This window comes from Rhinolophus hipposideros, assembly GCF_964194185.1.
Source record: "Rhinolophus hipposideros genome assembly, chromosome: 13".
Classification (NCBI taxonomy): domain Eukaryota; kingdom Metazoa; phylum Chordata; class Mammalia; order Chiroptera; family Rhinolophidae; genus Rhinolophus; species Rhinolophus hipposideros.
The window spans coordinates 34,677,938-34,704,425 of record NC_138059.1 but is presented as its reverse complement, the minus strand read 5'-3'; the positions used below and the strand labels follow the sequence as shown (position 1 = coordinate 34,704,425).

Sequence of the window (26,488 nt, the reverse complement as noted above, 5' to 3'; positions counted from 1 at the left end):
AGAAACTAACCCTGCTGATACCTCCATCTCAGACTTACAGTCTCCCAAACTGAGGAAATAAATATAATACATTTCTATTGTTTAAGCCATCCAGTCTGTGGTACTTTGTTATGGAAACCCTAACAAGTTAATGCATGTCCTTATGAAACAAATTTGGTCTTTATAAATTTAATTATCAACATAGCCCTGAGGCATCTGAATATAAATTATGTTTAAATTCATTCAAAATTTGAGCACCTACTATGTCCTGAACACTGCACATTTATTGATTCAAGTCCTTCATCATGTAAACCGATTTTATTCTCTTGTCATTTAACAACCCACTTCTATCTTTTTCCACCCATTCTCTGCTGGGCCGCTTTATGTGGCATTTGGTTGTCCTGATGTGGCTGCTGCTTCTCCTGATCAAAGGAAAATGGTCATGGTCCTTGTTATAGACGTGTTATGAACAACATCAGGGTTAGTTCTCGACTCTGCCTAGATATCAGAATCACCTGGGATGTTTTAAAAATAATATACCTAAACTAACCCCTTCTTTCCTACCCCCTCAATTCTGATTTAGTTGGTATTTGTGTGGAACTCCAGCAGTATATTTCTTTAAGCTTCCCAGAGAATTGTAATGTGAAGCCAGAGCTGAGTACCATTCCTCTAGTCTGAGCCGGACTTGAAGATCACCTTCCTTCCTACAGTTCACAAAACACCAGCTCTGGTATCACCTTTTGTTAGAAATGCAGAATCTCAGGTTCCACTCCAGAGTACTGAAATCAAAATTCAGTACTTCAACAGAATTTTAACAAGATTCCCCCTACAAATAAGATGTACTAAAAAAATTGAGAAGCACTGGATTTCCACTAGAATCACCCGGAAAGCTTATGGGAAAAAAAAGACTACCTGGCTTCCTGCCAGAATCACAGAATCTCAATCTCTGGTAAAGGTCTGGAAATCACAATTTTATATATTGTCATACAGCTAGTCGTACAAGGGCCCAAGGCTTAGGAATCCCTCATTGAGGCCAATGTACACACATCCCCTCAACTACCCAGCCTCTAAGTCTTTTTCGAAAATAAAATATAACAGAGATACAGGCTTTTATTTTTTCCTCATGCATGAAAGCTTACAACTATTTATACTCTTTAGGAACAAAGAAATAATTGCATTATTACCAGGCTGTCAAATTAGCAAGTAAAACAACCGGTTATCGATTATTATTGGGAGGTTATTTTCACAGAACACAGCAACAATTTCTAAATTATTCCAAGACCAGAGCTATATTATGAAACCAGGACAAGCTGAAAACAATTCTAACAGTCACGTGAGTCTCCATCTTACACAAGAGGAAAAGACTGATATTCTGGTAAAGAGTCTCAAGTAAGCACCGTATTCTATTGGTCTTCAAAAGAGTTTACAACAGAACAGTCACTCTCTCCTTTTGTGGATGCAGGAGTCTCTTTCTGAGACTCCCTGTTAATTCCGAAGACTTCCATTTCTAAGGCCTATCTCTGGAACTTCATTAGTTAACATTAGGAGCAAAAAACAGACCTGATGCAATAATGATAGTGTACCCCACCACTACCACCACCAAAACGGAGTCTCAATCTCCTAGTCACAGTTGAACTGGTGCAGTGTCTTGGACTTTCAATAAACAATACAGGTGGCAAGAAAGAGATACAGATGAAACCAAGTTGATCACAATTAATAAATGATGTAGCTAGGTTATAGGCACAAAGGGTCCAGGGACCATCCTCTTCACTTCTGCGCATGTCTGAAAATGTCCATAATGAAGAGCAAAAAGTGAAAAGAAAAAAAAAAAGGCAGCCCTTAAAGTTCTATTTTCCCATTAGGCAAAAATGAGGAATGTGGTAGAGGCAAAATAAGCAGCGTATAGCATTAATCTTCCACATACATAAGGCCATACCTAGAACAAAAGAAAAAGAATCCAAAATAACATCATTCCATTTTTGGTTTGTTTCTCTTATTTATAAAACACACTAATAATGAAATAGAGATTGGACAAAACTCTGGGCATATCCTAATCTAGACAAAATTCTGGGCATACCCTCTCCTTTTGTGGATGCACTCTGTTACTCTGTATTCGCCTGCAACCCCTTTAATTCTCACATCCCCACCCACAGGAGTCCTTCCATGTCACCTCCATCACCGAGATAGGCATATTCTACCTGAGGCTTCTCAAGCCATTTCCACCTACTTTTCCAGACCCATTCCACACCAAACTTATTTCTGTACTACACTTTTGCTCTAACTCCCTTGCCTAGCACACCCTCTCTACAACTGTGAGTCAAGTCCTCCCCAGTCCTTTGGGATCTCAGAATGAGGTCTTCCATAAGGAAAGGAAAGTTAGGGGGAGGACAAATATAGATACAGTCCTACTTCCCCATCTTCAGGGATGAGAGGGGGAAATAAAACACAAAGCAAGCTTGGGTAGGGAGGGCCCAGCTCAGCTTTTATACCCCAAGGAAATGAGTCTTGGAGATCCAGAACAGATTCTGCCCACCCTTGTCCCCAAACTCCAGGAGAAAACCTTGTGATGCCCCATACTGGAGACTTTAAAGACTATTCCTATGGGTGTTCAAAGGTAGAAGCAAAGAAGGAAAAGCGAGTAAAGATGTATCGAGTTGTGAGATGTAGACACAGGCTCACATTATCAGAACACCTCTTCCCCAGAAACCCCACTATTCCACTCTGGTCATGTGTGAGGAAGGGATAAAAAGAGTTGAGAAAAGTACCTGCAATCTATGTGGTTCTAGCCCCCACCATCATCTGGAGCCATAGCATGATGACAGTGATCACATGTCCATGCATACCAGGCCACCCATCAGTCTGGCAGGCAATAGGGTTCCTGGAAAGCTGGGGAGAGTAGATGTGTGTCTCATACACTGGCAGGAGGCCTGGGTCCACAGCGCAGTTCTTGAGGTCCTTGTTGAACAGGAAGCCAATTGGGGCCAACAGCAACCTAGACAAAACTCAATGGTCTGATGGTGATGGGGCACAGTGCAGAGCTTGGTGAAGGTTCACCAGTAGAAGGGCCCAGAGGCAGGAAGAGATGCATGATGGTATAGAACACATGGCATACTGCTCTCACCCTTAACCTCATCCACGCACAGCAGTCAAGCACCATTCTGCTGTATGTCCTGCAGGGTAGTATGGACCCCTGGTCAGAGATCCAGTAGGAGGGACCTTGGCCAGTGACCCCAAGTTACTGAACAATCAGTTCTGGCTGATGGCTGTTACCATGTGCACTAGCTTCATTTGCAGTAGCAACAGAAAATCTTGTCATACATGGCATGCATGACCAGCATGAACACGAAGCCCACCAAGTCAATGGCCCTAAAGGAGCAGAGCTTAAGGATGCATTAGTCCTCTTGGAGAATGACTCATGAGTGTCCATTTTAAAGACAGGTGGGAAAGCCCCGAACCAACAACAAAGTCCAGGCATGTAGATAAAGGCAGCACACATCTGAAGCATGTGTTCGTAACATATAAACAGTAGGAGTGGATCACATAATATGTGACACTAGTAAAAAAACAAGGCCATGGGAAAGCAAAAGAACATGATCATACATGTCATATTCTTGTAACTGAAATTCAGATGGGACAGAATGCACAGCAGTCAACATGAAGAGAGGAGGCAGACAGCCAAACACATGTGGTCATCCAGGCACCAGTCCACAAGGAGGTAGTAGCAAGACTTGTGCAAGATCAGCTGGATTTGTTTACCCCAGGCTCAGGGGTCTCCACTGGCTGTCTTGCTGGGCCCTGCCTGCCCTCCTTTCCTTTCTCTACACGGGCCCCTTCACTCATAAGGTAGTACTGCAGGGGATTGGGCCACAGTTCCTCATTAATTATCTCGACAATCTTGTCAGACTCAATGGAGCTGTGGTTTGAAAACCACCCAAAGAAGCTACGGCTGTTGTCTGAGTTCCCCTGGCTTAGGGACTGGAGATCGTGCCCTGGGAGCCACTGGATTGGAGTAGAACGAGACACCACCTGACCTGAAGGACCACACCCATATTCCTTGATGAGCACCTTATTTTGAAAATAGGGATTGCGCCTGAAGTAGAATTTGATTTTGTAGCCCAATCTGGCGAGGCCAAGCTCTTCCACCTCTAAGCTGTTCAAGTAACTGAGTACTTCTTTATCTTGGTTGTTCAGAAAGGATGACAGCTGAGGGTGGTTCTGAAAAGCTTGCCCCCAGAAGCCCGGGATATTCTGGATAAGGAGGTTCCTACGCTCTAGGTGGTGCAGTCGCAGCTGCCCAAACTTGCGGGAGAGCCTAAGGTAGGCCCTGTCTGCTTGGGCATTCATGGTCTCCAGCTTCAGCTGGACGGTCTCCAGTGTATCCATGCTGCCATCCGACGCCAGGGGCCCTGAGCCTGCATCCTTTTCCACCTCATTTTCCTCTACCACTGGGACGGACATACACTCCCCAGAGGTCCCTTTCTTCGGCTTCCCACCAGCTTTGGCCTGAGACACCTTCCCCATGGTGCTACAGGTTTCTGGGGCCTTCTTCCCAGCAGGCCCACGCCGATTTCCAACGCGGGGGCCATTTTTCGGCCTTCCCACAGTTCCCACGGTTCCTACGAAGACAGTGTCTGTCGCCAGTCGCTCCGAGAGGGACGTGGCCTTTCCCAGGCCGAGCCTGGTCTCAGCCCGCCCGCGATCCCCTGCCGCTCGGGCCCGGAGCGCGAGGCCACAATCCAGAGGGAGCCGGCAGGCAGCCTCTTCCCCCGCGCGGAAGAGCGGCACCGGCGCAGCGGTTTCCAGGCTACCCCAACCCTCGCCAGCCTGCACCTGTGCTGCCGTGGTTTCCTCCTCCAGCCTCTGGAACTGCGGAGGATTCGGCTCACGCGGGGCGTCATCAGGAGTTGTGCGGACTCGGGCTTTGGCACGGCCTTTTCCCCGGCTTTTGGCGCGGGAGGACTTTCTACCCCGACTTCGGCCGCTCATGGTGGTAGCCAGCCGGACTTCAAAGGCACACTCCAACCAGGTTGCCTGTGGCGCCAGCTCGCGGTCCCAAGTGAGCGGTACTCTCCATGGCAACCACGTCGTCACGACTGTACGACTGTACCGCGGAGCGAGGACGGGCTGCGCACAGTGATTGGCTCTGCCATCGCAGCTGCGCAGGAGAGGACCGTCAGGTACGCCCTTCTTCCTCTCTCTTCCTAACTCACTTTGCTTTAGAAAGGGATGTGCTTCTCTTTAATTTCTTTTCTTTGGTCTCTGTTGTGCCCTCGGGGGTCTCCAGAACATGTGTAATACATCATACAAGACAACCTGAAGGCAGCCCCCCATTATCTCGTCTATCTCCCCGTTATCTACTTTCTAAACTAAACATCTTCAGTTCCTTCAATTATTTCCTGTGACATCTATCATGGTGAAACTGCTATTGGCCTCAGTGTCTCATCTTTGAAAGCCTTTGCGGAGGGATTTGCCCTGGTACCTTAACTCCAAGGGCATAAAAAGGTGAGTACTATAATGCCAGGGCACAAAGCGATTTGGTGCGTGGTGGGATGTTAATAGTAATTATAAAAATAATAGCAGCTAGTATTTTGTGAGTCTCATTATGTATTAGGCACTTTGCTACGTAAGTGCTTTATATGCATTATCTCAATATATTAAGGACATACTGTTATCATTCTCAGTTTCCACAGGAGAAAACTGTGGCCCAGGGACTCCAAGGAACATTTCTGAGATTACACAATAAGGGATGGAAGCACAGTTCAAACCCCAGCCTACCTTAGCTGACTCATAACCTATGCTTCATATATTCACAAGTCCTTTCAGGCCCGCTCAGTTGTCAGTTACCTTGCTAGCTCTTAAGAACACCAGCCTTGCCTGTTAAACAGGCATCAGCAGAGCACTTCTGTCTGGGAGCATCACCCAAGCCCTCTAGCTGCCTCAGGCCTAGTTTACAGAGCTGAGCTATCACTCAAAGTATAGGGCTAGGAGTGAAAGCCACAAATCAGAACTCCTGTTATTGTAGTGAGACAGGAATGTGGTCAGAGTTTAATTATCATTGAAGGAGCAGAGTAGGGTTTCCCAGGTTGAAGTTCAGAAGCAGAGCCTCCATAGTGGTGGTGAGGAGGCACTAGAAACTTTTTAGAACCTGCATGGAAACAGCCAGACAACCCATCGCATATTCCTGGAGGGAACCCTAGACCATGCTCTTACTAGCCAGGTGATAGGACCATGAAATAGGCCAGTGGTGAGACCATGACCTATATAAAAGTGTGAACAAAAGCCTTTTGATGTTATCCTTTCAGTCTCAAAGGGAACGAGAAGTTCCTTGCAACCAGCTAATGCAGAGGTAAGCCCCAAAGCCCCTGGGAGCTCAGTACATCTTACTCTCATTACTCATGTATGTTGTAGACCAGTAGCCTGGCATCATCTGCATGCTTGTTTAAAATGCAGAATTTCAGGCCCCATCCCAAACCTGCTGATCAGAATTTCAATTTTAACAAGGTTTCAGGTGATTTGTATACACATTAAAGTTGATGTATAGGAGACAAGGAAAAGGAGTGATTATTTTGATATATGCAGGCCTTACATTAAGACAGGCTAACTTTCTCGAAGGCTGTGTAGTATAGCCTGGTGAGGCTTGCAAGGCTCTACCTGATGTAGCAAGTTCCACCCCCACCTCTACCCAACTTACTTCTCTGACCTCATCTTCTCTCTCCCACCGCTCCAACAACGTCGTTGCTGTTCCTCAAACTCACTAGGTAAGCTCCTACCTCAGGGCCTTTGCACTGGCTCTTCCTTCTGCCTTAAGTGCTCTTCACGCAGATGTAGTCAGTCATCTTGGCTGGCTCCCTTCACACTTTGCTTAAATGTTACCTTCTCAGTGACCATCCTATTCAAAATTACCACCCATCCTTAGCCCTCTTACCCTGCTCTAATTTTTCTTTTTTCCATAGAACTTAGCACCTTTCAGTATACTATACCAATTATTTATTTTATTGTTTAATTGTCTCTCCTCTCTAGAATGTCAGTTCCATGAGGGCAGGGATCTTTGTTTTATTCATATGTACCCACAACAATGTCTGATACATGAAAAGCACTTAATAAATTGGTGAAAGAACCAATCAAACCAGAATTTTCGAAAATGGGTTTATAAGTTAATTGTTTGAAATTCAGAATGCCCCTTTTTCCCCACAGGAACAATGTTATAGACGAAGGTTATATAATCAGATCAACACTGGAAACCTATTAAAAAACACATAATTTAACCAAAAAGTTATATTTTGTTATGGGTACCATTCAAAGACAGTCTTTATGTGAAACTCCGGAGTGATAAGTTAAAAAATTAAGTTAGGGGAATTCATATTTGACTAAAAAGGGATTAATCCAAGGATTACCTTAAGTTCCTGTTGAAGGCCCTTTCATATTCACTTCTTCCCCAAGTCCTTCCATGATCATCCCAGACCATAATAAGCAGCCCTGTCCTTGATCTCATGGAGAATTTCTTAACTGTAATATTCATTTTGGCAATTATACATGCAGTTTTGTGCCAGTCCTTTTATAGAATTGCTTCTGAAGGTGGATAACCACAATCTGGAATTCTCTGTAAACCTCAGAAAAATTTACAAATCAGCTGAAGCAACCACCATCTCTCTATAAAATGCAGCAATGATGGGCTGGCCCACTTCTCAGAGTACTCACAGCTTGACCAACCTTTGTTGTCAAGAGCCTTAATCCAGCATCGGCATCACTTAACACCCAGGGCTAAACCACTGCAGGATTAATGTAGGCTGGGCCACTGCAAATGATGTTTATTATATAATCTGCCGTAAGCCTTTTTTTATCATGTCAAAAAGATAAGCATCAAGTGAAAGGAAATAAATATGAGACTAACACCTTATATAAAGATACTTCTCTTGATGTAGGTCACCCAGCCCCCATGGCTTCTATATTTCAGAGACTGATCTGTGCTGCTCAAGTGAACTGTTGGTTTTCTTCTCAGGCATTGTTTAACTTTATACTGGACTGTAGCTTGGGTTCCCATTGAGATAGTAAACTATATAAAGGTAGAGACTATCTCTTTTTTATCCCCTGAAGCATCTAGCATGGGCCTTGCACATTTTAGTAATTATAATCAAAGTTCACATTTGTTTTGTACCTTATACAGTGCCATGTTCTAATTCACTTAATCCCCACAACCACTCCATGGGGCAGGTGCAGTTAAGATGAGGTTACTGCTATACAAAAAGGTTCAGTACCTTGCCCATGGTCACACAGCTAATGAATGGTTTTAGCCCAGGCAATCTGACTCCAGCACCCATATTCTTAACTACTACTCCATGATATAATTTTTTATTTGTTTCATATATATATATGTGTGTATGTGTATATATATATATATACATACATACATACATATATATATGTTCTTATATATGTTATATATACGTTCTATATTACATATAGATATATATATGTTACATATATATGTTGTTCTATATATATGTTGTTCATATAAATATATATATATATATATATATATATATATATATATATATCTTTCAGGTGTACAAAGCAATGTAATAGTTAGACATTTACACCCCTCACAAAGTGATACACCCCATAAATGAAATTATTTTTTGAGAGATTGAAATATCAAACTCTCTAGGAGGTAAAAATACCTTTCACTTTCAAAAACCATATATATAATTATACATAGACATGCATACACTTACACATTTATACATACATATATACATACATACATCACTTAGTCATGAATCATTTTTCTATGGGTTATACACCAACCATCGCAACACTCAACATAAGTGAGTTTAGTTTCAACAGTCCATATTGGGAATAAAGCATCTTCATTTGCACTGCATTTGACATAAGCACTCTGTGAATATTATGAAAAAAACACAAGTTTACAATCATGAACTCAGAAATTTGGGAGTGTTTTGACCTTTTCCCAATAATTAGGAGCTTAACCCCATGATAACATAAGCATTTAATTAATTATTTTAGATGTGATATTTCATCATTAGCAAATATTTATCAAATACTCATACAACACTTTTCAAAATATTAGAATAACTAGTCCTCACTTTTGTTCTCTGAAAATTGTATTTCCTCCATTTCTTTTAGGGTCTGTTTCCTTGAATCGTAGAAATTAACAAGCTGGGAAAAAGACATTCCAGTCATCCAACTTATTCCCCATCCAAGAAAACAATATTTCCCACAGTTTTTCTGGTACAGCTTTAAGATCCTAGACTTGGCATTTTTAGCCACAGGCTTTGTCTTTCCCCAAGGAGATAGTTCAGTCTATTAGATGGCAGTGAATATTGCTTACTACATGGAATTTTGCCAACTTACCTTCCAGGTTCTGGAGGATCATGGGAAAGAAAGGGATTTCATAGGGAATATTTTCAAAGCCAAGGAGTGAGAGAAAAATCAACCTCCTATGGTAAATTTCAAAAACTATTTGAACTTAGCATCTTGAGAAATGTGCCTTGCTTCTTCCCAGCTTCCCACCAAAAGGGCAAAATTTTATGGTAGACCACCTAAGTCATTCAGTTCATACCATATAAGTAGCTGTAAAGTGTTTTAAAATATGACAGCTGTATTCTTCCTTCTTGGCATTTACTTTTTATCTTACAATATTTTCACCATTAAAATTAGATCTTTAACCTGAGGCTTTTGTCCTAGAGAAGGGAAAATACCCAAGAACCCAGCAGAATTCAGCAAATCAAAGTCTTCACTTTGAATTTCAAAATAGGCTCTTGAGAGGGGAAGATACAATAGCATTGAAAGAGAAAAAAAAAATAACTCTTCAAAGGCAAATCCTGGAGCACTAAGAGCATAGAGTTTATAACATAAGCCATAGAGGAAGAAAAACATGTGATGGTATACAAGCCATATCTCCACCACACAAAGGGGAGATAAGAACCTTTTCTGGGCTGGGGTTAAAGAGCTTGGAGAAAATTTAGAGAGTGTATACCATGTTTCCCCAAAAATAAGACCTAGCCAGACCATTAGCTCTAATGCGTCTTTTGGAGCAAAAATTAATATAAGACCCAGTCTTATTTTAATATAAGACCTGATCTATAATATAATATAATATAATACCCAGTCTTATATTAATTTTTGCTCCAAAAGACGCATTAGAGCTGATGGTACACTAGGTCTTATTTTCAGGGAAACACGGTAGTTGGTTCAGGATCTCAAGAAAGGGATTCTCACAGTCATCCCTCCAGGGGTCAGAATCCTTGGGGAATTGGTAGAGACCATCCTCCCTGGAAAAGGTAGAGATCTGAGAGTAGGGAGGACTAGTTTCCAACTTGAAAACTGGAAGTCAGAAAAGAAATCCTCTCAGAGGGTCTCATTCCATGTATCACAGGGCAGCCAGGAGAGTACAAAAGTATGTGCAGGATAAGTGTTGCCAAAGGAAATTCTGAAATAGCCTTTCCCATCTTCCATCTTCCTTACTCGCAATCTCTTATGGCCCTAAAATGGAGTGCAAGAACAACCATTCATTCCCCGTATCTAGTAGAGAGAGGCAAGGAAGTTGGCTAAGAGCATTTCGGGGATCCAAATGGGCCTTATATTGTCAGCAAAAAAGATACAGAATAAAGGACTTGATAACCAGAAACTGTGGAGGACTCGGTATATGAGTGGACACAATGGGACTAGAGGCAGATTCCAAATGCCAGGCAGGTCCAGCTAAGCCTCAGCAGAGGCCAGCATAGACAGAAAACAAGATTCACACCAGACCCTCCTCCATCAGTGAGAAGATGGAGAACCCTTAGCCCTGGAGAGATGAGAAAAGGAACAGAGAACATGCTAAATTATTAAGTATTTACCTATAAGAAACTGAAATTTTCAGTGTTCACTTACCAAGTTACTTGGAATGCCATGTTTAAATTCATCTGAACTTTGTAAATTGCTGCAACTATGAAAGTAGTCACTACAGTAGTATTACCTAGACCAGACCCAACATTTAATGGGTTTAGCCATGCAATACCAAAACTGAAGAAACGAGACAGGTTACCTTAAAACTCCTTAGAAGATAAGTGACATTGATAGTTTTAGGGGAAAAAATGAGGTATTAAAAGAAAGCCTCATAAAACATGGTTTTGAGTGCAAAAATCAAATCCATGAAATTCTAGTCATGAAATATGAACATTTTCACTACACTTCAGTAAAGGGACTTCTAAACCAAAACTAAGTGCTCTCTAAGAAGAGTTTTCTATTGATTGGTTATGGGTTGAATTTAGAAATTTGGGTGTATCCCAATGAATGCAGTTATTACTTTTAATATATCATATACTTGATACCATATACTTGATAATTTATCATATACTTGACTTCTTCTCTGGTTGAGTTGCATATGCAAGCCTTTGTCTCCAACCAGATTAGAAACTCTGGGACTTACAATGGCTGAACTTGCCTTATATATAAGCTGCATAATGTTTACCCCCTGAATTAACCATAGCCATTTCTGTACCAAACAACCCTTATCAGTTTCCAAACCAAAAACAAGCTGTCCTCAGTCAGCACCACCATGTGTTGCCTAGTGCAGAGACCCTTAGGATGCAAGGTCTCTCTCTTCCCTCCCATCTCTTTTTATGCCACTCAGAAATGTTTTAATCATATCATACCTATCATTTTTATTATCATTATTATTTCCTTTCCTATATGTACACACAATACAATATCTTTACTCCTTCTCTTCTTTCCCAACAACACATTAATAGTACAGAAATTTTCTAAAGAAAGAAGTGAGGTTGGAAATTTTCACTTGGAAGATTAATTGGGAGGAAAGATCCCAACAGGGATATGAATCTTGGGACATCCCATATAAAAGTCATTGAAAAAGGGTAACATGGAAAAAGAAACTGGAATCACCTTCATTTCGTATAATCTAAGAACCTGCATGGATTATACCAGGTCCTGGATTGAAGAAGGCCAAGATCTTCATGGAGGATGACCACAGTCTACATGGAGTTAGGGTCCTGGCATGGGGGTGGGGAAGTGAATCCTCTCATATCACCCAGCACATCTCAGACACCCGCCAGGTGATTATAGTGGTGAAAGAAACCAATGAGAAGACTCTCTTGTCAAATAAGTCACCAGTTTTCATGAAAGTAGGTATTTTCATCAAAGATATGGGGAAAATGAACAAAAATTAAATTGAATTTTTAATTAATGGGTAGACATCTTGCAGTTAAAATGTTCAATTATATATTACAATCAATTACTATCCATAAGTTTTATCGTACCATTTCCTTTTACCTGTAATTTGACTGAAGATACTGCTTGCCGTGTGGAATGTCCAGTTTGGTTATTCTTTCTGTGTAATATCTGATCGCAATGAGACATTTTTAAAAGCACTTAAATATTAATAGTCAAGAAAAAGAACAAAGGAAAGTTAAGGGCTGGAAAATTTTAAAAAGCAAAATAGTCAGGTGCCCAAATGCATCCCATTCCATTGTGTCTCCTATACTTGCTAGAGGCTAGCCACAGACTTGATTCTGAGCTTGATGCATCAGTGCAAAGAGAGAAATCACATGTGGTATAATGTTTATAATGTTTGTCATATTTTTTAAAATAAGGTTTTCAGAGAAAACATTTATTTTCATTACTGAATCCAAAAATGAGTATCAGGATTGAAAGTGCCAGTTGTATCCTGACCCTGAATCCAACATCATGGGCATCTCCTATCCCACACACTTTATAGGCTGGTGAGCAAGACAGAAAGCCACTTTGTAAAAGCACTTGCATGATGGTTCAGTTCCAAAGCTAGAATGGCTTAATCCAAAGAGTTTGTAGAATTTAGAGGAGAAGGTGGACATATATCCCGAAGTCAGCCTCTGTAAGTATGGCCTCTCTTGATTGACATTGTGCCAGGAGCCTGGATATTGTCTGTGGTAGACGACGACATGTGAGCAACAGACTGGTTAATTTCATTCTGTTCCTGCTACCAAATGTGTACAGGTCTTTCCTGAGAGCCATGCCCTCCTCTCCCTTTCCTTCATCTCTTTTTTTTTGTCTCTCAATATCATTTCTTTGCTTCCCCCAAAGACTTACGTATTTAGAGAAACCATTCCAGTATATTTAAAAACAACTTTCCCACTTTAAGTCCTCCCCCATTCACACAGACTAAGCTGAGTCCCTATGGAGTTAAGCTGTGTTTTCCTCTCAGAGTGACTCTGTACCTCAGTTTATCCATAGTGTCAGAGGTGGTTGTTCAGGTCAGAGTTCAGGTACAGAATCAGGCAAGTGGTATAAGTAAATGAAGCAGGCCCAGTGCACATCCTTAGAGAATTGAAGAGGGCTCATCTCAGGCTGGCACTTGCCACTCAACTCCAGTTGACTATAGCCATAGAAAAATCTGTATTTTTATGTGAAATTTTTCACTTTAAAAACTTTGTGAGAACCAAACAAAACAATCCTGCTTATGGGCTGCACTTTGCAACCCCTGTTCTGCATCGTTTTTTTAAAACAGTTTTTAAATGAGATTATGAATTACTGTCTGGAAGTCATATGAATTCCTCCAAAGAAGAGAGATTTTTGTGCCTGTCACTCAAGAAGAGCCTTTGAAAATAAAGAGCGGTAATATGACTCAAGGTAGGACTCTACTGGCTGTTAAGGCAGGTGAGGAATTTATGGCAGCTAGGAAACATCTGTCACTCAAAATGGGCACAAGTAAGGAATGATGATTTGTTAAGCAAGATTTTTATCCTTTTTCATTTTGAACGTCAAAATGATGATGGTTTTTAACTGGTTTTGTTTTTTTCATACATAAGACTCTGTGCTACCTCTGATTTCTTAACATGTGTAATGTAGACTCCAAAAACATTTTCATCTCCCTATAATATTAAGGATTTTCAAGACCTACTCAGAGACACATCCATACTGCTGGCTGTTCCCAGCAGCCAAATCTGCAAATCTTGACTGAGTGACTAACACACTTCTGACATAAATGGTAGACTTGAGTGACTAACTATGCCTTTCTAGATTATTTTTTCCTCCCCTTCTTAATATCCACATAATTGATCAGGTGGGCCATGTGGCCCCTCTGATTCACACATTAAGACAGTTAGGGCACCACCCAGGTAATTGCTCAAGCTGGCTTTTTTTTTTTTTTTTCCTAAGCAAAAGCCAACTCCATCTGGTCTTGGGTATGACTGAATACTAATTGATACAATATCCTGATAAAAATGGGTGTAACCATATTTAGACAAAATATTCAGTAAAAGTTAATTATATGACAGTAAGTTTTCCACTGAAGAATCTGGACTGAAATGTGATAGTAAAAATCTAACACGAGAACAGTGAGTATATCGTGTGTACTCAAATTTTACACGTACTCTGAGAGGGGGATGTTGGTCACTGGCGAGTAATTAGACACCCCTTTTCAAGGACCAGATATCAAGGAGAGGAAGAGTTTGGATACTTACAGCGCCTCACAGCTATGAGCTCTAAAATATGGGGGGAGAAAAGACTTAGAAATACAAGACCAAAGGAAAAATGAAAGATTTCTTTTCTGGGACCAGGACTTAAAGAGGATGTCCCTCCCATGCTACATCCCTCTTTTAATAGGAGAAAATAACTAGAGCTAAAGACCATATCATGCTTGAAGAGATTTCTGGATGATGCCCACAGTATGAGATCTGTGAGTTAGGAGCCAATGGGAAACAAAGCAAGTAGCAGTTTGAACATGGATGTATTATATTGTTTAGAACAGAAAGAGAATATTTACAATTTTGTGGCTAAATATATGACCTATAGTTGGAGGGGCCAGGAGATTTCTGCTTCCCTATATGATGTGTTCTCTTAACTCCAAGCCCACTCCCACCCCCTGCTGGAGCAGTGGAGGAGCTAAGAACCATAGCAGCAAGAATGGTACTGGAAATGTCCACACAAGGGACACTGCTGGAGTTTGTAACCCAGGTGACCAGGGAGACTGTGCCACTGGGTCCCACAGGACACCTACCAAATAAGGCCACCTTGACAAGACTGGCAGACATACCAGCTCTACCTAATACATAGAAACAAACACAAGTAGGCAGCCAAAATGAAGAGATAAAGAAACATGTCCCAAATGAAAGAACAGGACAAAACTCCAGAAACATAAACAATGGAGACAAGCTATCTATCAGATACAGAATTCAAAACACTGGTTTTAAGGATGCTTGAGGAACTTAGAACTTCAACACAGAGATAGTCAGCATAAAAAGAAACCATAAAAGTAAGCACATAGAAACCATACAAAAAAGAACCAGTCAGAAATGAAAAGTACAATAAATAAAATGAAGAATACACTAGAAGGAAACAAAAGCAAGATTAAATGAAGCAGAGGATTGAATTGGAAGACAAGGTAGCAGAAAACAACCAATTGGAACAGCAAAAAGAAAAGGAATTTTTTTTTAAGGTAGTTGAAAGGACCTCTGGGACAACATCAAGTGTAACAACATTCATATCATAGGGGTACAAGGAGAAGAGAGAGAACAAGGAATTGAGCACCTATTTGAAGAGATAATGACTGAAAATTTCCCTAACCTCATGAAAGAAATAGACATACAAGCCCCAGGAAGTGCTGAGAGTTCCAAACAAGATGAACTCAAACAGGCCCATTCTAAGACAAATCATAATTAAAATGCCAAAGGTTAAAGACAAAGAGTTTTTGGTTTTTTTTAAGGTGCTCACATGCAACTCACTTTATTTTTTTTTTCTCAATGAGGAATATTTTATTTTATTTTATTTTTTACTTATTTATTAATTTATTAGTTTCAGGTGTACAAGACAAGGTAATACTTAGACGTTCATCATTTATATCCCTCACACTGTGAACCCCCCTCCCCCCATCCACTATCCCTCCGACCTCACACTGAACCATCACATTATATATATAAAATTATAGTTGGCATTCATTAATGTTTAGCTTCTGGTGTACAATGCCATGATCAGGTATCCACAGTATCCCTGAGGTGGTCTCCCAAATAGGACGCATGTCCATCGGATACCCAACAAAATCTTTACAACATTATTGAATACCTTCCCCAAATTAATTTTCAAAAAAAAACCCTGAGGCCATCTTGTGGTTACCAGCTGCTTCCAAATCCCTTCACCTTTCCCCTTATCCCCAACCCCCCCCACACCCATCTAACAACTCTCGGTTTTTTCTTTGTGTCCCCAAAACTGTTTCTGATTAGTTCATTCACATAGTCTTTTCTTTAGATTCCATATATTAGTGAGATCATATGGTACTTGTCTTTCTCTTTCTGACTTATTTCACTTAACATAATGTTCTCTAGATCCATCCATGTTGCTGCAAATGATAAGATTTCTTTCTTCTTTATGGCTGCGTAATACATTTTTTAATTGGGTTGTTTGTTTTTTTGGAGTTGAGTTGAGTAAGTTTTTTATAGATTTGTGATATTAATCCCTTATCAGATATATCATTGGCAAATATCTTTTCCCATACAGTAGGATCCCATTTTGTTTTATTGATGGTTTTCTTTGCTGTGAAAAAACTTTTTAGTTTGATGTAATCCCACATGTTTATTTTTTCTCTTACTTCCCTCGCGCGAGGGGATATATCAGTGAAAATCTTACTCCGGGTAATGTCCATGAAGTTTCTTCCTATATTTTCTTCTAGATATTTTATGGTTTCAGATTTTACATTTAAGTCTTTAAGCCATTTTGAATTTGTTTTTGTATATGGTGTAAGGAGGTGGTCCAGCTTCATTTTCTTGCATGTGTCTGTCCAGGTTTCCCAACACCACTTATTGAACAGACTGTCTTTACCCCATCGTACATTCTTGCTTCCATTGTCGTAGATTAGATGGGCATATAGGCATGGATTTACATCTGGACTCTCTAGTCTGTTCCATTGATCTATGTGTCTATTTTTATGCCAGTACCATGCTGTTTTGATTACTGTAGCCTTGTAGTATAGTTTGAAATCAGGTATCGTTATACCTCCCCCTTTGTTCTTATTTCTCAAGATTGCTGAGGCTATCCGGGGTCTTTTATGGTCCCATATAAATTTTAGGATTATATGTTCTATTTCTGTGAAAAACGTCGTTGGTAGTTTGATAGGAATTGCGTTGAATATGTATATTGCCTTAGGCAGTATGGACATTTTAACTATATTAATTCTTCCTATCCATGAACGTGGAATGTGTTTCTATCTCTTTATGTCTTCTTTCATTTCTTTCTTCAGTGTTGTATAATTTTCTGAGTACAGATCTTTTACATCTTTGGTTAGATTTATTCCCAGATATTTTATAGTCTTTGGAGCAATTGTAAATGGAATTGTTTTTTTAATTTCTCCTTCTGATATTTTATCATTGGTATATACAAATGCAACTGATTTCCGAACATTAATTTTATATCCTGCCACTTTACTAAATTCATCTATCAGTTCTAATAATTTCTTGGTGGAGTCTTTAGGGTTCTCTATATATAGTATCATATCATCTGCATATAATGATAATTTTACTTCCTCCTTACCAATTTGGATGCCTTTTATTTCGACAAAGAGAATCTTAAAAGCAGCACGAGAAAGCCAATTCCTCTGTTTCCCCCAAAATAAGACCTACCCGGAAAATAAGCCCCAATTAAGACTGTCAGCAAGACAAGACACATTTAGTACATTATGACGATGTTCCAGAAGAAGATGACATGACTGTATTTGAATAAACGTAGATTGTTGTACAGGACATCCCCTGAAAATATGCCCTAATGCATCTTTTGGAGCAAAAATTAATATAACACCCAGTCTTATTTTTAGGGAAATACGGTATAAGACTCGGTCTTATTTTCAGGGAATCACAGTATTACCTATGAGGGAACTCCCATAAGACTATCAGCTGATTTCTCAACATAAACTTTGCAGGCCAGAAAGAATTGGCATGAAATTTTCAAAGTGATGAAAAGCAAGGATCTACAACCAGGACTACCTTGCAAGGCTGTCACTTAAAATTCAAGAAGAGATAAAGAGCTTCCCAGGTAAGAAAAAGCTAATGGAGATCATCACCACCAAATCAATATTACAAGAAATGTTAAAGGGACTTCTCTAAGGAGAAGAGAGAAAAGAAAAAGAACATAAATGTGAATAATAAAGTGGTAATAGCTACATACCTATCAATAATTACTTTAAATGTAAATGGATTAAATGCTCCAATCAAAAGACATAGGGTAGCTACTGGATAAGAAAACAAGACCTATACATATGCTGTCCACAGGAAACCACTTCCAATCAAAAGACACACAGAAACAGAAAGTAAAGGGATGGAAAAGGTATTTCATGCAAATGGAAATGAGGGGGAAAAAAACCTGGGGTAGCAATACTTATGAGTATATCAGACAAAATAGACTTTAAAACAACTATAATAAGAGACAAGGACATTTCATAATGATAAAGGGATCAATCCAACAAGAGGATATAAACCTTATACACATTTATGCACCCAACATAGCAGCACCTAAATACATATGTATTGACTGAATTAAAGGTCAGTATTTAGGTCTAAACAGAAAATCAACAAGGAAACAGCAGCCTTAAATGACACATTGGGTGAAATGGAATTAATTGGTGTTTTTAGAGATAAAATACTTGTACTCAAAGTTAGAAGACATTGAAGAAAGAAATTGAAGAAGATAAAAATAAATGGAAGCATGTACCATGCTCATGGATAGGAAGACTTAACATCGTTAAAATGTTTATAGTACCCAAAGCTATCTATTGATTCAGTGCAATTCCTATCAAATTACCAATGGCATTTTTCACAGAACTAAAACAAATAATTCTAAAATTTATATGGCACCACAAAAGAACTTGAATAGCCACAGCAGTCTTCAGAAAGAACAAAGTTGGATGTATCATGCTATGTGATATCAAACTATACTACAAAGCTATAGTAATCAAAACAGCATGGTACTTGCATAAAAACAGACACAAAGATCAATAGAACATTACAGATAGCCCAGAAATAAACTCACACCTAAAAGGTCAATTAACCTATGACAAAGGAGGCAAGAATATACAATGGGGTAAAGGCACTCTATAAAAATAATTGTGTTGGGAAAACTGGACAGATAATGCAAACAAACAAACAAAAAAAACTAGACCACCTTCTTACACTATGCAAGAATAAACTCAAAATAGATTAAAGTCTTAAGTGTAAGACCCAAAACCATAAAACTCCCAGAAGAAAACATACGCAGTAAACTCTCTGACATTTCTCTTAGTATTATTTTTTTAAGATTTTTATTATAGCTAATATACAATATTATATTAGTTTCAGATGTACATCATAGTTATTCAGCAGTACCAACCTGGCACTTTGCAGAGTTATTACCACATTATTGATTATATTTCCTATGCAAAAGAAGTGATCACCATGATAAGTCCAGCAACCATTGACACTGTACCACATTATCACAATATTATTGACTATATTTCTATGTTGTATATTACATCCCCAAGACTTGTTTGTTTTATATCTGGAAATTTGAACCTCTGATTCTTTTTTATCTTCTTCCCCCTTTTAATTTTTCAATTCGAGTTGACATTCAATATTATTTTATACTAGTTTCATGTGTACAGCATAGTTGTTAGACATTTATATAATTTAGGAAGTGATACCCTGACTAGTAGCCACCTGGCACTATACATATTATTACCATATTATTGATTATATTTCCATACTTTATATCCCAGGACTATTTTGTAACTACCAATTTGTATTTCTTAATCCATTCACCTTTTTTACCCTGTCCCCAACCTCCCATATATTACCCCAATAGATCTAGCACCCATCTGACACCATACATAGTTATTACAATATTATTGACTATATTCCTTATGCTATGCCCTACATCCTCATGACTACTATGTAACAACCAATTTGTACTTCTTAATCCCTTCCCCTTTCCACCTACTCCCAATCCTCCTCCCATCTGGCAACCATCAAAATGTTCTCTGTATCTAAGAGTTTGTTTCTGTTTCATTAGTTTATTTTGTTCTTTAGATTCCATTTATAAGTGAAATCATACGATATTTGTCTTTTGTTGTCTGATTTACTACACTCAGCACAATACCCTCTAGATCCATCCATGTTGTCACCGATGGCAAGATTTCATTCTTTTTTAAAGCTGAGTAATAGTTCACTGTATATATGTACCACTCTTCTTTATCCATTCATCCATTCAGGAACACCCAGGTTGCCTTCATATCTTGGCTTATGTAAATAATGCTGCAATGAACATATGGATGAGCACCTCTCCTTGAAGTAGCACTTTGCGTGTGTTCAGATAAATACCCAGAAGTGGGATTACTAGGTCCATCTTTGTCTCTTGTTATAGTCTTTATTTTAAAGTCTATTTTGTCTGGTATAAGTATTGCTACTTCAGATTTTTGTTTGTTTCCATTTTCATGAAATATCTTTTTCCACCCCTTTATTTTCAGTCTGTGTGTGTCTTTTGATCTGAAGTGAGTCTGTTGTAGGTGGCATATGTAAGGGTCTTGTTTTCTTATCTATTCAGCTCCCCTATCTTTTGATTGGAGCATTTAATCGATTTCCATTGAAAGTAATTGTTGATAGGTGTGTAGTTATTGCCATTTTATTCATATTTTTTATTTTATTTTTTCATCTTAAAGAAGTCCCTCCAAGATTCCTTGTAATACTGGTTTGGTGGTGATGAACTCCTTTAGCTTTTTCTTGTCTGGGGATTTCTTTCTCCATTGTTCAATTTTAAATTATAGCTTTCCTGGGTAATCTTGGTTGTAGATCCTTGGTTTTCATCACATTGAATATTTTGTGCCAATCCCTTCTGGCCTGTAAAGTTTCTGTTGAGAAATCAACTGATAGTCTTATGGGAGCCTTTCTCTTGCTGCTTTTAAGATTCTCTCTTTCACTTTAACCTTTGGCATTTTAATTATGATGTGTCTTGGTGTTGGCCTGTTTAGGTTCATCTTGTTTGGGACTCTGTGCTTTTGGGCTTGTTTATTTATTTTCTTTGCCAGGTTAGGGAAGTTTTCTGTCATTACGTCTTCAGATAGGTTTTCATTTCATTGCTCTCTCTCTTCTCCCTTTGGTGCCCCTAAAATGTGAATGTTGTTATGCTTGAGAGTGTCTCAGAAGCCCCTTACACTCTCAAATCCACCTCAAAATTTTGGATTCCTTTTTCTTTTTCCTGTTCTGATTGGGTGCTTTCTCCTACCTTATCTTTTAAATCACTGATTGATCCTCTGCTTCTTCTAATCTGTTGATTCCGTGTAATATAGTCTTCATTTCCGTTATTGTATTCTTTATTTCTGACTGGTTATTAATTATTTTCTATCTTCATTTTTATGTTTCCTGTGTCTTCCTTGAAGTTCTCCCTGAGATCATTGGGCATCCTTATAACCAATGTTTGGAACTCTGTGTCTGGTAGGTTGTCTCCATTTTTATTTAGTTCTTTTTCTGGAGCTTTGTTCTGTTCTTTTATTTGGGACATGTTTCTCTGTCTCCCCATTTTTGTTTATATGTATTATGTAGTGCTGTTGTGTCTTCCTGTCTTAATAGAGTGGCCTTATACAGTAGGTGTGCTGTGGGGCACAGTGGCATATCTTTCTGGTCACTTGAGCTGTGCACTCCAGGTGTGTCTATGGTGTAGGTTGTGTGTGTCCTCCTCTTGTAGTTGAGCTATTTGCACATCAGTGGGAGGGATTGACCCTCAGGCTCACTGGTTGTGAGGCCTGGCCTTGACTACAGTTTGAGGAGCTATGGTGCAGGGGCTGACCCTACAAAGCAGGATTTGCCTCAGCAGGGCTCTGGTGCCTGCCCAATCTGCCCCTTGAGTGTGTTGTCCTTGGAGGCAGCTCAGCAGGGCTCTGGTGCCTGCCCAATCTGCCCCTTGAGTGTGTTGTCCTTGGAGGCAGCTGGGTGATGCTCCAACTTGTTTCAAAGCTAGCCACTGGGGGCACCATCCCCAAGGTCACCTGGGCGGGGACCCACTATAGATCAAGTTCAGCCACATCCTATGCCCTACCCCATCCACCCAGCAGTAGCCAAAAGAAACTCTCAGATGGCCACCTCTCATGCTGTGTTTGGAAGTACCTTGAGAGGCCAAGCCGTGAGCCAAGGCCAGCTGTCAGTAGTGTCTGGCTTAGGGCTGCTCAGCCAGAGGTACAAGACACGCTCAAGCCAGATGCTGTATGTCTGGGTTTGGCAAACCTTTGAGAGACCCTAGGAAAGTCTGCAGCATGAGCAGTTTGCACAAAAAAAGCCACTTGCAAAAAAAGCGGCTTGGATGTGACCAAAAGTTGGGAGGGCAGGATCTCAAATCACTAGGGTGCGGTGAACAAATGGTGTTAGCCAGCTTGATGTAGACTCAGATAGGGCGGCCACCTGCATCTGCAAGCCAGGAAGGGGGAGGGCTCAATAAACACACAATGGCTTCTGACAGCCCCTCCATCCAGGCAAAAGCTTCCCCTACAGCCCCTGTCCTGAAGCCAAACAACTCAGTTCCCCCTATTTGTCCCTGTCGCCTCTCCAGCTGTGCCCCAGTGCTGGAGTTCAGAGACAGTGATTCCATCAGTGAGTAATCCTGTACGTGGTCCTTTTAAGAGGCATGCCTATAGTGCAGCTGCCCTCCGTCTCACTCAATCATAATCTCCACTGGTTTTCACAGCCTGACATTATGGGGTCTTCTCTCCCCAGCAGTGGAATCCTGGGTTGGGGAAGGGCTGGGACCCCTTGCTTCTCTGAAGGGACCTCACAGCCGAGATATCCCTTCTTTTTTAATGGTCACACATGGGTGTTGGACCAGCCTGTTTCACGTCTTTGCCCCTCCTACCAGTCTCAAGGTGGCTTCTGTGTGTCCTTAGTTGTAGGGCTTTGGTTCATCCAGATTTTAGGTGATTCTCGATGGTTGTTTTGTAGCTGAGTTGTAATTTTGATGTGGTCGTGAGAGAAGTTAAGCACAATGTTTACCTACTGCACCATCTTGACTGGAAATGAATCAGTAATATTTTTAATGATATATCTGCTTGGGAAAGGGAAACAGAAAATAAACAAATGGGACTGCATCAAACTAAACAATTTTTGCACAACAAAGGAAATCATCAACAAAATGAAAAGACAACCTCTTGAATACGAGAAGATATTTGCCAATGATAGATCCAATAAGGGGTTAATATTCCAAAATTTATAAAGAACTCATGCAACTTAACACCAAAAACAATAACAATAACAACAATACTACTAATCAATTAAATAGACAGAGGTCCTGCATAGACATTTCTCCAAAGAGGACATGCAGATGGCCAATAGACATATGAAAAGATGCTCAGCATCACTAATCAGAGAAATGTAAATTAAAACCACAATGAGATATCACTTCACACCTGTCAGAATGCCTTTCATCAATAAATCCACACACAAAAAAAAAAGTGTTGGCTAGGATGTGGAGAAAAGGGAACCCTCGTGAAAAACCACTGTTGGTAGGATGGCAAATTGGTGCAGCCACTATAAAAAACAGTATTGACATTCCTCAGAAAAATTAAAAATAGAACTACCATATGACCCAGCAATTCCACTTCTAGGTGTTTATCCAAAGAAATCCAAAATACTAATTTGAAAAGATATATACATTCCTATGTTCATTGCAGCATTATTTACAATAGCCAAGATATGCAAGCCCATCAGTAGACAATTGGGTGAAGAAGAGGTGGTACATATATACAATGGAGTAGAACTCTGCCATAAAAAAGAAGGAAATCTTACCATTTGCAACAACATGGGTAGACCAATAGGGTATTAAGCTAAGTGAAATAAGTTAAATAGAAAGAAAAATACCATATGATCTCACATATATGGAATCTAAACAACAAAATAAACAAAACAGAAACAGACTCATAGATATAGAAAACAATTGATGGTTGCCAGATGGGAGGGGGTTTGGGGGTCTTGGTGAAAGGTGAAGTGATTAAGAAGACCAAATTGGTAGTTACAAACAGTCATGGGGATGTAAAGTACAGCATAGGGAATATAGTCAATAATATTGTAATAGCTATGTAAAGTGCCAGGTGAGTACTAGACTAATCGGAGGTATCACTTTGTAAAATATATAAGTTTTTAACCACTATACTGTACACCTGAAACTAATATAAAATATTATTGAATATCAATTATAATTGAAAAGTTAAATAAAGGGGGAAAGGTGAAAGGGAATAAGATGTTCTAATTTCCAGTTATAAAATAATTAAGTTGTGGTGATGTAATGTACAGCATAGGAATATAGTCAATAATATTGTAATAACATTATATAGTGTCAGATGGTTACTAAACTTACCATTATGATTACTTCTTTAGGTATATAAAGGTTGAATAACTATAATGTATATCTGAAACTAATATAATATTGTATGTTAGCTATATTTTAATAAAATTTTTTAAAATAAAAAAATATACTTACATATGATCCAATCATTCTACTCTAGCTTTTACCCAAAAGAACAGAAACTACACATTCATGCAGATACTTGTGCACAAATATTCATGGCAGCTTTATTTGTAATAGCCAAACACTGGAAACAATTCAAATATCCACCAAAAACACAGTACGTACTGCATAATTCCATTTATATAAAATTCTTAAAAATGAAAATTATTGTGGTGAAAAGATAATCAAAGTTTGCCTGGGAAGGGGGCGTCAGGGATTGGGGAGGGATTACAAAGGAATATGAGGAAACTTTGAGGGGGTGAAGGATATGTTCATGATCTTGACTACAGTGATAGTTTTATGGATATATATATTTGTGTCAAAACCTTTCAGATGGTACACTTTAAGTGTGTGTTAATTTTTGTCAACATGTCAATTATACTTCAATACAAAATGCCAAAAATAAAATTATTTAAATAAAAAGAATTATGCTGGCATAATTTATGTTTATCTAAGGGCCCAATGTTCTGATCTTAAGTTTATCATTCAGTAGTGAGTGGAAAATAATTACAAACCACTCCTAAACTACACACAGTCAACAATGTAAAATGTCACTTTTAAATTAAAACAGAACATTTCTCTTATGATTTTGAGATTATGTATGTGGGATGGGATAGGGTGGGATACTGGAAGGTGGGGTAGGGAATTGGCAGGAAAGAGTGGCCACAGGTAGGGGCCTAATTTATGATCAGCATGCATTGGGATCTAAAGAAATCCTACCCAGACTTTTATGATTTTGAACTCAAAGAACAAGAACACCTGTTGACAAGAAGCACTAGTGCTGAAGTAAGAGAAAACGAAATTGGGACCTTAATTAGATTTCTATTGCTGCTATAACAAATTACCACAGATTTAATGGCTTAACACAACATAAATGTATTATTTTATAGTTCTGGATGTCAAAAGTCCCAAATGGTCACAATGGACTAAAATCCAGGTGTTGGAGATCTGTGTTCTGATGGAGGTTCCAGACGAGAATCTATTCCAGTGGTTTCTCTACCTTCCAGAGGCTGTCTCCGCGCCAGCAATTGTATCATTCCTAACTCTGCTTCCAGACTCACATCTCTCACTGACTCTCCAGCCTTCCTCTTTCATTTATATTATTACATCAGCCCTGTCCAGATTACCCGAGATAAATTCCCATCTCAAAATTCTTAATCACATTTGCAAAATCTCTCTTGCGACATAAGGTAATATATTGACAGGTTCTGAGGATTAGGATTTGGACATCTTTAGGGGCCATTATTCTGCTTAACATAGGACCAGAAACTACTGAGTGTTATTTCTAAAAGATGTGCTAAAAGATTTATAATCATTTGTTATGCTTCATAATTATTCATGTCTTTCATACATGCCCATCTTTTAATTCTATGCCCTAAATGTATTTTATAATAATCAGTAGCATTTATTGTTTTATAAGTGCTAAGTAATTTACTTGCATTTTCATATTTAATCATTTCAACAATCCAGTGAGATGAGTGCCATCATCATCCCCATTTCATAAATGAGCAAAATGAGCCTTAGAGAAATTAAGTAAGTTAAGGTTATATAGCTGAAATTCAAAGCTAGGTATGTCTTGCTCCTAACCCATAAGAAACAACTCTAATAGTCTGAGGCTTATGTCAACAAAGGTGTGTTTCTTGCTCATGGCCACATCCACTACATATCTATCTTGGGTGTCCTGTGTCTTCACATTCTCATGAATTCTCATTCTCATGAATCTGAGAGCCACATTCTCATGAATCTGAGAGCCAGACTGAAGAAGCATCCCCTAGGTGGGGTACTGTCCTTCTCAGATACTGCCCTTTGTTAGAAGAGAGGAAGGAGAAATATGATAGAACCTCACATAAGCTTTCAGAGTGTTATCTAGGAAGTGATATGCATCACTCTTCCTCACATTTCATTGGCCAAAGCAAATCAGCAACTAAGCCTGACATCCATGTAGCCAGGAGATACTAATCTATCACCAAATAGGGTAGCAAATATTTGGAAAGAATAAGACAATCTATAACAG

General features: G+C 39.3%; 1 protein-coding gene across 1 annotated transcript; it reads right to left on the bottom strand.

Moving 5' to 3' along the window:
- Nucleotides 1-931: 931 nt before the first annotated feature.
- Nucleotides 932-5,083, bottom strand: TSPYL5 (TSPY like 5). The gene is made up of 2 exons (XM_081070645.1): nt 2,745-5,083; nt 932-1,915 (listed from the first exon to the last, which is right to left on the bottom strand). The coding sequence occupies exon 1, from the start codon at nt 4,963-4,965 to the stop codon at nt 3,718-3,720; it is 1,248 nt and encodes a 415-aa protein (XP_080926771.1). The 5' UTR covers nt 4,966-5,083; the 3' UTR covers nt 932-1,915; nt 2,745-3,717.
- Between the last annotated feature and the right edge of the window lie 21,405 nt (nt 5,084-26,488).

What these genes read in the sequence shown, in the direction of transcription:
- TSPYL5 (XM_081070645.1), bottom strand. Translation starts at nt 4,965, where the DNA reads ATGAGCGGCCGAAGTCGGGGTAGAAAGTCCTCCCGCGCCAAAAGCCGG.